The 11940-nt window shown below is 36.8% G+C and overlaps 1 protein-coding gene across 1 annotated transcript in view; it reads right to left on the reverse strand.

Annotated features, from left to right (window-relative positions):
• Window positions 1-6674: 6674 nt before the first annotated feature.
• Window positions 6675-11940, reverse strand: part of KLHL4 (kelch like family member 4) — a 113378-nt gene continuing 108112 nt past the window's right edge. The window contains exons 10-11 of the mRNA XM_060002629.1: window positions 9373-9544; window positions 6675-7899 (exon numbers count right to left, since the gene is read on the reverse strand). Of these exons, the coding sequence (XP_059858612.1) occupies window positions 7840-7899; window positions 9373-9544 (232 nt within the window). The 3' untranslated portion in view covers window positions 6675-7839. The remainder of the gene's footprint in view (window positions 7900-9372; window positions 9545-11940) is intronic.

The raw sequence follows: 11940 nt of genomic DNA on the forward strand, positions 1-11940 counted from the left end.
CCTGGAGTCTGTGTCACAGGCATTGATTGGGAGCCTGAGGCCACAAAAGCCACCCAGGTCAGTAGGAGCCAGCCAGTGCTGGAATGTACTGGGAAACTGCTGGAGCTTGATGGAAGTCTGTTGTCACAAGGGCTACCTGATGCCATAGGAGACAGCTGGTGCTGGCGTAAGCTGGGAGTCTGCATTCATGGGAGCTTGTCAGGAACCTGGTTCCAGCTGAGTCAGCTGGCACCTTGCTGGGCTGTGATCCTGGGACCACTGGAGATGCCTAAGACTGTGGGAGCCAGTAGGCACCAGAGTGGATTGAGGGCCTTGGTTCATGGAAGCATTCTAGGAGCCTGGATACAAGGAAGCTGCCTGGAGAGGAAGAATCACCTGTGGCCACTGGCCAACTGGGACTGCTGAAACTGGCCAGTTCCTTGGTGGGGAACTGAGTTTGCAGGGGCCCTCTAATAACATGGAGCCAAGGAAGCTGCCTGAAGTCATGGATGTTGTCTGCGACTGCTGGAGTAGCAGGCACCAATGTGAGATGGGAACTTGACTTCCTGGAAATCTGCTGGAATCCTGGTGCTGTGGAAGCCACCTGAGGCCACTAGAGTCAGCAGCTGCCTGGGACCACTAGAGTCAGCAGATGTCAGATGAACTGGGAGCCTACTGGAAGCCTGGTACCACAGATGCTACCCAGTGCCTTGGGACCCACCTGGGGTCACAGGAGCTGCCAGGTGCCAGGGTTAGATGGGGAGACCTGTATTCACAGGAGCCCACTTTGTGCCTGGTACCATAAATGCTACCTGGTGCCACTAGAGCTAGCAGGTGCCAGGGTGAGCTGGGGCCTGGCTTCCTCAGAGCCCACAGGGAGCCTGGAATCACAGGAGCCACCAAGGGTCACAGGAGCAGCTTGGAGCCCCCAGAGCTGTCAGGTGCATGGGTGTGATGGGGGCCTGGGTTCCCAGGAGCCTGTTGGGAGCCATCCTATAGAAACCACCTGGAACTGTGAGAGGTGCCTGGGACCACTGGAGTAGGCAAGTGCTAGGGTGAACTGGAAGCCTAAATGTGTGGTAACCTGCTGGAGCCCTGGCATGGAAGTTGCTTGAGATGCTGGAGTAGGCATGTGCCAGAGTGAACTTGGGTCTGGCTTCACAGGAGCCCATCAGGAATTTTATGCCAAAAGTGACACTTGGGGCCACTGGAGCCAGTAGGCACCAGGGTGAAATGGTGGCCTGGGTTCCTGGGAGCCTTTGGGGATCCTGGTGCCAAGGGATCTACATGGAGCTGTTAGAGTTGACAAGTGAGAAAGTGAGCAGGGACCATGGTTCCTAGGAGTCCTCCAGGAGTCCTGTCATGGAAGCTGCCTGAGGCTGCTGGAATAGGCAGGCACTGGGGTCAGCTGGGGTCTGGCTTCATGGGAGCCTGCTGGGAGTTTGGCGCCAAGGACAGCATTTGGGACTGCCAGAGCTGCCTGCGGTCACTGGAGCCAAAAGGTACCAGGGTGAGTGGGGGTCTGGGTTTGCAGGAGCCTGCAAGAAGCAACATACAGCTGTGGGAATTGGCTTGGTGCTGGGATGGGTTCTCTCTGGGGTTTGGGGTAAAGTTGGGTACTCATTTTACTCCCCTCCCATGGGGAAGGTGTCTTTCTCCACACTGAGCTGCCTTAGCTTAGGAGAGGGGTAATGAGGTAGTGTGAATCTGTCTTTCTTACACTCCTCAATGTGTCCTTTCTTATTTCTTATTTCTGTGGTTCACCCAGGTGCTGTGATTGCCTCACCTAGAGTATTTGCTCTTGTGAAGGTATTTTCGTGTTTTCAGACCTATTTTTAAATAAGACTAGTTGTTCTCTGATGACCAGAACCTCTATGTGTTCCAATTCTAGCAAGGTCTAGTTAATTATGATCCAGATAGGATTATTTAACCACTCACATAGATACTAAAGCTTATGGAATCAGGCTGTTTGTATGAGGGTCTCCATGACCTTAGATGAAATGTGAATTGGGAAAATTCAGCTGGCCTTTGTAGAAAAGAGGCCACCAAATACTGATTCTCCATTACTTGAAATATCATCTAAATTACACAGACCTGGATTTGGTAGAGATTTCACAAACTTAGCCCTAATTTTTGCATATATCACTAGGGCCTAAGACACAGTAGATCCTTAATAAATATTTGTGATGCAGGGATATTATTTTCGAAGACTATTAATGTGTTTTTTTCCTTTTAATGTTTACTCATGTGTGAGAGTCCAGTATTTTGCTAGATATGTTCATTTCACCCATTGTTTGTGTATAATCTGAGTGTGTATGTGTGTCTGTGTCTGTGTAAGGGAGGGGATTAGGATTACAACAGAAAGGCAAAGAAAGTGGATACCAATATTAAACTTTAATCATGTCAAATAGGACTTTTTCCCTAGTCTGTAGTAGGCAATAATCTTGAAAAACAAGTATTGTCAAGAGAGGAAAAGTATTCTATAGATTTTTAAAAATGTTTCCTTTACATAAGGAGAGACAGGTTGATGAAATATGAAGTTTATGTGGTGTCTTCCACAGACTAGAGAGGAGATACTCCTTCCATTGTTCAGTTGGGGCTTAGTGTCTCTAGCAAGTGGTATATGATGTAAAAGAAGTCCATTACAAAGAGGAAAAGTAACTGAAAAACCTGTCCCTCTTCCTCAGGTGACTGTGGTAAGAGAAAAATGACACCTAAAGAAATATATGTATTATGGTCTTTTTTCTTTTCCCGGAATAAGATCTTGAGGTGGGAATCTTGTTGGAGAGCTTAAGACAAAATCTGAAATCAGAGGAGTTTTTGTTCTCTATTCCATTTGGGACTATAGGAGGAGACTTCCTTTCAGTGTTCCCTCCATATCAAAATGTGTCAGCAACCACACCTGAGTCAAGTTAATGTATGGTAGAGTTAGGCAGAGAGAGAAACTGAGTTTAGTGCCCCAGAGTCTACTCTAAGGTCCTGTGTAGTATAGAAAGTATCTAGAAGTTCCTTCATGCCTTATGGAAATACTGGGAAAGTAGCTGATGGTGTTGTCTGGAGAGACATCATAATATACGTTGTGGGCTGCAGAGCAGGGAGACACTGAAAGCAAGGTCATAGTGATTACAGAACAATCAAGAACCAATATTTTCTTTCCAATCTGAGTATAATGTCTAAATGTATCAGCCCTTACACTTGTTGAAAGAGTATATAAATTAATAACTCCCTTTCTTATCTTTGTTAGCTTAAACCAAACTGATAGGTCATCTCCACTATGCTATGGTAGCAAGGGTCCTGACCCTATAACTCCTTTTCCAAACTAGATTTGACTGAAGCAAGCACAGTTATGTTTTAGTACTCTGAGCCTCTGCAGCTCTCCATTCTGACTGCTCAACTCTGCTCAGATTTTGGCAGCCCAGCTAAGCCATAATGGCCCAAGCACAATTTTTTTCCAGTTTTTTTTTGACACATAAAAAATGCATCACTGTATAAGTTTAAGGCATACAGCATGATGGCTTGATTTACATATATTGTGAAGCGATTATCACAATAGGCTCAACTAACATCCATCATTTCATATAGATACAATAAAGGGAAAAGAAAGAAGAAAAGAAAAAAAATCTCCTTATGATGAGAACTCTTAGGATTTATTCTCTTAAAAACTTTCTTATGTATCATATAAAAAAGTGTTAACTATTATCATTGTTGTACATTATATTCTTAGTACTTCTTTATCTTATAACTGGAAAGTTGTACATTTTGACTACCTTCCTCCAATTTCCCTTTCCCCCACACTCCGCCTTTAGTAAGCAGGTCTGATCTCTTTTTCTATGAGTTTGGTTTCTCTCTCTCTCTCTCTCTCTCTCTCTCTTTTAGATTCCACATATAAGTGAGATCATAAAGTATTTGTCTTTTTCTGACTTATTTCACTTAGCATAATGCCCTCTAGATCCATCCATGCTATTGAAATAGTAGGATTTCCTCATTTTGAATGGCAAAATAATATTCCATAGTATAGATAGATAGGTAGATAGATAGATAAATAGATACATAGATAGATAGATAGATAGAGAGAGAGAGATAGAAAGATAGATATACCACAAGGTCTTTAACCATTCATCCATCAAAGGACACTCACTCTGTTTCCATGTCTTGGCTATTGTAAATAATGCTGCTATGGACATGGGAATGCAGATATCTTTTCTTTCTTTTTTTTATACATCTTTATTGAAGTATATTTGTTTGATAATGTTGTGTTAGTTTCTACTGTATAACAGAGTGAATCCGCTACATATATACATATATCTCCATATCCTCTCCCTCTTGAGCCTCCCTCCTACCCACCTTATCCCACCCCTGTATGTTGTCGCAAAGCACCGAGCTGATCTCCTTGTGCTATGCTGCTGCTTCTGACTAGCTATCTATTTTACATTTTGTAGTGTATATATGTCGATGCTACTCTCACTTCACCCCAGTTTCCTCCTCCCTCCTCGTGTCCTCAAGTCCATTCTCTATGCCTTCGTCTTTATTCCTACCCTGCCTCTAGTTTCATCAGTACCATTTTTTTAAAAAACTTCCATATATATGTGTTAGCATATGGTATTTGTTTTTCTCTTTCTGACTTACTTCATTCTGTATGACAGATTCTAGGTCCATCCACCTCACTACAAATAACTCAATTTCATTTCTTTTTATGGCTGAGTAATATTCCATTGTATGTATGTGCCACATCTTCTTTATCCATTCATCTGTCAATGGACACTTAGGTTGCTATCATGTCCTGTCTATTGTAAATAGTGCTGCAATGAACATTGTGGTACATGTCTCTTTTTGAATTATGGTTTTCTCTGGGTATATGCCTAGTAGTGGGATTGCTGGGCCATATTTTTAGTTTTTTAAGGAAACTCCATACTGTTCTCCATAGTGGTTGTATCAATTTACATTCCCACCAACAGTGCAGGAGGATTCCATTTTCACCACACCCTCTCCAGCATGTATTGTTTCCAGATTTTTTGGTAATGGCCATTCTGACCGGTGTGAGGTGATACCTCACTGTAGTTTTGATTTGCATTTGTCTAATAATTAGTGATGTTGAGCATCTTTCCATGTGCCTCTTGGCCATCTGTATGTCTTCTTTGGTGAAATGTCTATTTAGGTCTCTAAAATATGCAAACAGCTCATGGAGCTCAATATCAAAAAAACAAACAACCCAATTAAAAATTGGGCAGCAGATATCTTTTCAAGTAAGTGTTTTCATTTCCTTTGAATATAGTCCCAAAAGTGGTATTGCTGGATCATATAGTAGTTCTGCCTTTAATTTTTTGAGGAACTGCTAAACTGTTTTCCATAGTGGCTGCACCAATTTGCATTCCCACCAGCAGTGCACAAGAGTTCCTTTTTCTCCACATCCAGCATTTGTATTTTTGATGATGGTCATTCTAATAGGCATGAGGTGATATCTCATGGTGGTTTTAATTTACGTTCCCCCAATGACTAGTGATGTTGAGCATCTTTTCATGTACCTGTTGGCCTTTCATATATCTTCTTTGAAAATATGTCTATTCAGGTTCTTTGCCCATTTTTTAATTGAGTTGCTTGTTTTTTGCTACTTAGTTGTATGAGTTCTTTATATATTTTGGATATTACCCCCTTATTAGACATATGTATGGTTTGCAAATATTTTTTCCCCTTCCATAGTTTATTTTCATTTTGCTGATGGTTTCTTTCACTGTACAGAAACTTTTAAGTTTGATGTAGCCCCACATTTTTATTTTTTTGCTTGCGAGCATGATTTTCAAATGCAGCCCTGGGCAACATATACATACCTCTCCTACTAGTCAATGTCTGATCAAAATGAAGCAAGCCTAACTGGACCATCAAGAAGATGGTATTCTTTCTCTGTTTGCCTGACCAAGCATGACTCTGGACATGATTTCCCTATTGGTGCCATCTAGCTGTGACTGGAGCATTGGCAAGCTGAGCTGTGGTAGGTCCTTTGATCTTTCTTTTTCCCACTGGCTCACACTCCAATTTAACTTGACAGGCCAAGCTTTGCTCTGGAGATAAAAGTTTAAGTAACTCTACTTCTGCATTGACTTAGATAAAGTATGAATTTAAAGATCCAACAGAACTCTCTGGGTGTGTGTTTATTATTTTTTACAACATCTCTATGTTTCCATCTCTACCCCTAGAACTGAAGATGTCTATAACCCTTTATTTAGAATTAAAGACAATGGCAGGAATAAGAAACAAAGTAGGGGAATTTTATTTTTTTATTTAAATACTTTAGCTATTGGAAAAATAAATATCAAAAGGTCAATTCAAGCTGCACTTGACATAATCTAAAGCCACACTTTATAACCAGAGGAAATAGATTTTATTTAAATTCAGTTTGTTAAAGTACACATATCCTTGTACAACCTATGTTGCTCTTTTTTTAAAAAACTTAAAAGTAGTAGTACATTTTATAAGCATCTCTGGATTTTATTTGTTGGTTTCACATACTACAATACAAAGCCCATTTAAAAGGACATATTGCAGAAATTCTAAAATCATAATTTAATTGAAAAGTTACTTTCATAAAGAAGGTTTTCCAACATTTTATCTTAAATATTGGGTTGGCCAAAAAGTTCATTTGGATTTTTCCATAACATCTTATGGAAAAACCCAAATGAACTTTTTGGCCAACCTCCCCCACTTTTTTTTAAATAATTGGACATGGAAGTGAGAATTTAAAGGTAAAATACTACCCAGCTAGTCTTTTTTGTTGTTTTTTAATTTAAAAACATTTGTAGTGCATATATCCTTAATATTCTCTACTGGATGAATATAAAATTGACAGAAAATCATGTACTGGTACATAAAAGATAATTATAGAATTAACCACGGATGTTGAACATTTTGGTGTTTCCATGTGTTAATATTGTAGAACATCTCAATTTTACTGCTGTTGAAAAATTGCTTTGTTTTTGAAAACTGGTTTAACTTAATGGCAGGTGTTTTAAGAGTTCATAGAAATGTTTGAGGAGAATGTTACTGTCTATACAAGTGAGGCCCTGACACTCGAAAGCTGAGGTCACAGTTTGTATCAATATGATAAATATTCACCATTTTATTGTATAGATTGTGTATATGGAATTACAATAATATTTTACTGGTAAAATAAATGTTGCCTAACAAGACAACATGTTAAGGAATACCAAATCTATATGTGTGCTTTGGAAAATGGTACTGTAAAAGAGTAAGTCTGAAAATTTTAACCTACTGTGATCAGCATAACAAATTATGTCAATGAGCTTTTTCTTTTTTTTTTAATCTCACCACAGTAAAATCTTTCTTCTTGGTAAATGTGAGATATTATTTAGCTATTTAGGATATTGTTTAGATAAAAGAATGATGTCTTACTGAAAATCAAACCTTATAATTTAAGCTTTAGATGTTCTCTTTTATATTAGTTACGTTCCAAATGATAGGGTACTTAATTTTTTTTGAAATAGAAAATGTTTTTAACTTATCAGACTCAAAATTACTGATGCTTTTGTAACTTTTTATACTTTGGTCACTATCAATTTCCCTTAAACATTTTAACATTTTAAAGTGACGAGACTAAACATAGACTACTGGATTTTCATTTATATTATTAGCTGCAACAACATATACACTAAACACCTATATGTAATTAGTGTTTGAAAACTTGCTTTGGCTTCACAAATGAGAGCATTTATATCTACATATTAAAATGACACAAGAATTTTCATGTTTGATTACTAATTGAAGGAAAGAACATATTTCTTCTTCCTCTCCTCTTCCTACTCCACTTCTTGAAATTATCCAGTTTCCTTCCCTTTGATAAAGATAGCTTTATGGTAGCTTCACCACCACAACACATGCACCAGCTCTTCCAATGTTAACAGGAACTTCCTAACACAGAAAACAAAAACAAGGAAAGAAATGCTGTTTGAATGAACTCTGCATTTAGCATAATATATTAGAGTTGAAAAAGTCCTTACCTATTCTGGCCCAACCTTCATCTTGTATAAAGATATGGGAAAATGCAGCCCAAATAATAGTCCAATGTAGAAAGAGCATAGTCTTTAAAATGAAGTAGGCCTGAGTTTGAAGAACAGGTGATCTTGGGTAAATTTCACCTCTCTGATAATTTTCTCACTTTAAAAATTACAGCTAATAATACTCATTCTTCAATGAGCTTTTGTTAGGGTTAAGGAAGATAATGAATGAAAATAATTAGGCATATAGTAGTTATAATCTCATTATCTATTAGTTCTCTTTCACCATTTTCAAGGTCACACAATGAAACAGTGAAATGCCTGGAATAGAGTCTAGGTCTCTTAGCTACTAGTCTATAATTTTCTGAAAAGTAAATTACAAATATTTTGATTCTTGTATTTGACCTACATCCTTGTTTTCTAAATATTTTCCTCCATTTCTAGCTGTCCTAACCATTGTAAAGAGCTACCTACATGGCAGAACTTGAATATTTCTGAGGGTCTTCATGAATCATATTGTTGGAGGAAAGAGCTAGAATCCCATTATCAGGTGTCAGTATATTACACATAACTTATTTAGAACAGTAACCAGCTTACTACGTAGAAAACAGAGCACCATGAAGTTAATGTAAGGAAAGGTGACGTTTGATACCAAATACAAGGTTTGCTTGTTTGTGGAAATGGTGAAGAGTTAATCATACTTCATATTTTATTAATCCATCATTTAATCAACAAAACACCATTAGGCATTTTGGAATAAATACAGAGCTATAACTGCAAAGCTGTCAGAAGCATCAAGTTTCCTTTAACACCACCAAGATGTCCTTTCAGTGCCCCTTCTTGTACTTTCCTTAGAATTTCTTCTGTTAGATGCCCAGCACTCTTGAGAGAGTTTAATTCCAGTCTCTTACTGTGCACCAAGTCCCTTGAATGACTGATCAGTAGTTAGGAGTGTTGTAATTTGTAGAACCTCTATAAGGAGGGGACTGAAAGATTTTCCTCCTGGGCACCAGCCAATAAGAAAGGGCAGACATTTGTGGGTGAGGACATTATTCTTTGCTTCTCAAGTCATAATACATACATAGAAAGTTGGTCAGAGAGTAAAGCTCTTGGATTATTGAATCTGATTCACTTTTCTGTAAAAGGAATGAGTCCATCGTTAAGAGAATGTCTTGTCTCCACTTTATATGAGTACTGATGGATCCTGCTAATGATAAAACAGCTCAGTTAATAATTCTCTATAGCTAAATAAAGCACATGCTATAAATTTCATTAAAGAATTTGGTTCAGCCCTAGAGAGGAAGAGAATGGGATTAATTCCAAACACATTTTAATTTTTAAATTAAAACGTGAAATATATCAATTTGAATACTTTAAATGAGAATACCTCTTTCCATTCATCTTTCTGTGTATCATATGACTCAACAGTGTTCAAGTAAGTATGTCCATCATATCCTCCAACTACATAGAGTTTGTCTCCAAGGGGACATACAGCAACAGCATCTCGAGGAACGCTCAGAGGTGCCACAGTTGACCATGAATCATTTTTTGGATCATACCTTAAGAGGTTTAGGAAGACAATTGAGAAGAAAGTTCAACAGCGTTAAAATTAATAGACATTAATAAAATGTACTCTTATCTAATATAAGAAATTAAAAATACCTTATACATACTAAGTGTAGTCTGACTAATAAACGTTAAGGATAACTAAATGACAGAATTCTCTTCAGCCACCAGATGTCACTCAAAGCATAGTGACAGTGAATTTCCTTTTAAAAATACCACACATTTCTTTGATCAGTACTAAGAATCTGTATGAGGAAATTTCACATATTGGCATCTTAACATTATGTGGAAAATGCCTCCTCTGTCATTTAGTATGCTAGCTGGAATGGATTTTTCTTATTCTTTGTTTATCCAAGTTATATCTGAGATGCCTGATCTTGTTTATATGAGAGCTCACATGTTAAGTAATTCTGAATATAATTGCCTTTTTGTTTTATAAACTATAGTACCCTGGTTTTAACACTCTTTGTAGTTACAAAGACCACAGTTGTATTCTTTTCCCTCTATGAGAGTTCTTATTTATCTTCAGAGGACCCTGGGATGTTTTTCCATTTTAACTTGAAGTTAACTCCTTATCCCCAAGCCTATTCTGTAAGCAAAATGAAAGAGAATTCAATAAGCAATATTAATTAAAATCTTCTCCAGGAATTCTTTCCTAAAATTTGAAGCCAGTATAGAATACTAATATCTAAAAGGGGTGAACAATAAGAAAAACTTATATAATTATATGTAGAAATTATCTCTGATTTTATATTGGCCTATTTGTAAAGCCCAATGAAAAACATTTATTTTACAAAATTTCATTTATTATCATCTACTAATTTCCTTACAATTGTATTACTCATCTTATTTCTGTTTCTCTCTCTTTAATCATAATCTAAATTATCTGATCCCAGCTTCCATTTGAACTTGGTCTCACATCCAGTAATATTTTTTAATAATATATGAAATCAACAATAATTAAGATATCCTCAATATCCACCATATACTGTTGGGTTTCACCTTAAATTCTGATGTTATATTAAAAAGCAGAACCAGAAAATCCACAGCTGTATGCTTTAACTAATCTGAATCTTTAACACAATTGCTATTGTTAATTGATGCTGCGCTCAGCTAACATAGTACACACATATATGAATTGTGAACCAGGGCTTGCGGAAGGATTCCCTTATAGATTTGCATCCAAAACCCAGGATTTTTCTGCATGTGCATGATAATGAATGCTCAAAAATCTGGCTGTTAATATTATCTGGACACTGGTTTATTAACTAGAGAGGTTTGGGGAATGTAGAATCTTCTGAAGAAAAAACATGGCACCTTGGTTGTTATCTGTAAAGGCACAGAGGATCAGTTATTAAAGAAAAAGTTAGCCACTACCTCACCTTCAAATTAAAACAGCACCCCATTTCTCCCCTTTTGTTTCTCTTTTGCTTTTCTATTTCTCCTTACTTTGGATATAAGTATATATATATATATATATATATATATATATATATATATATATATATATATATATATATATATATATATATATATATATTCTAGTGGAAATAAAAAGGAGACTGAAGTAAAGGGAATTAGTCATGGACTTATTCCTCCACTTAGAGTAATTACAGACAATTTGCTTGACTTCTTTGCCTCAATGTTCTCATCAACATTATAAAAATAATAATCCCTGACTCAGCCAACACAAGTTTATGTATTTTAGAAACCTTTAATTTAAATGATTATCTTAATTAATTGGATGAGACTTCTAAGGTACTGGGTAGGCCATCAATGTTTTACCAGAAAATAGTGTCAGGAGTATTGTCTAAGACATGGAAATGAGGATTATCTGATTCCACAGAGTGTGCATCTTTGACTTTCTAACTGACAAGGCTATTTTACAACTCTATAGGTGTAGAAGTTAAGCTGTAGAAAACTGAGTTTTCTTGTGATTCCTATACATAACAATAAAATAAATTTTGCTTGATAAAGATAGAATTAATTTCTAACCCCGAATGATGACCCCACCCAAATATTACATTTTATTCCCTATAGGTTATTAACTGCTTTTGTATCTATAACCAATTTTTTTCAGCATTCTTAATTGTTTTTATGTCTTTTCTTCGAAGATTCTTTGAAGCAATTTTAACGTCTTATGGGTTACCTCATTAATTAATGAATCACACAAAATTCTTTGACAAGTTACTATTATATTTGTATGAAAGTCATAATTTTCAAACACTGTACTTTAGCACTAGTTATTTTCTCAAGATCTTTACAAGGAAAATGCCAATAAGGGGAATAATGTTAGTAATAACAATAATACTAATTACAAAAATAATACAAACAAAATAATAATATGTGCCAGGCAAGGCATTAAGTGCATTAACTTTTATTATTTTGT

The sequence above is a fragment of the Delphinus delphis genome, chromosome X (assembly GCF_949987515.2).
Source record: "Delphinus delphis chromosome X, mDelDel1.2, whole genome shotgun sequence".
Taxonomy (NCBI): Eukaryota; Metazoa; Chordata; class Mammalia; order Artiodactyla; family Delphinidae; genus Delphinus; species Delphinus delphis.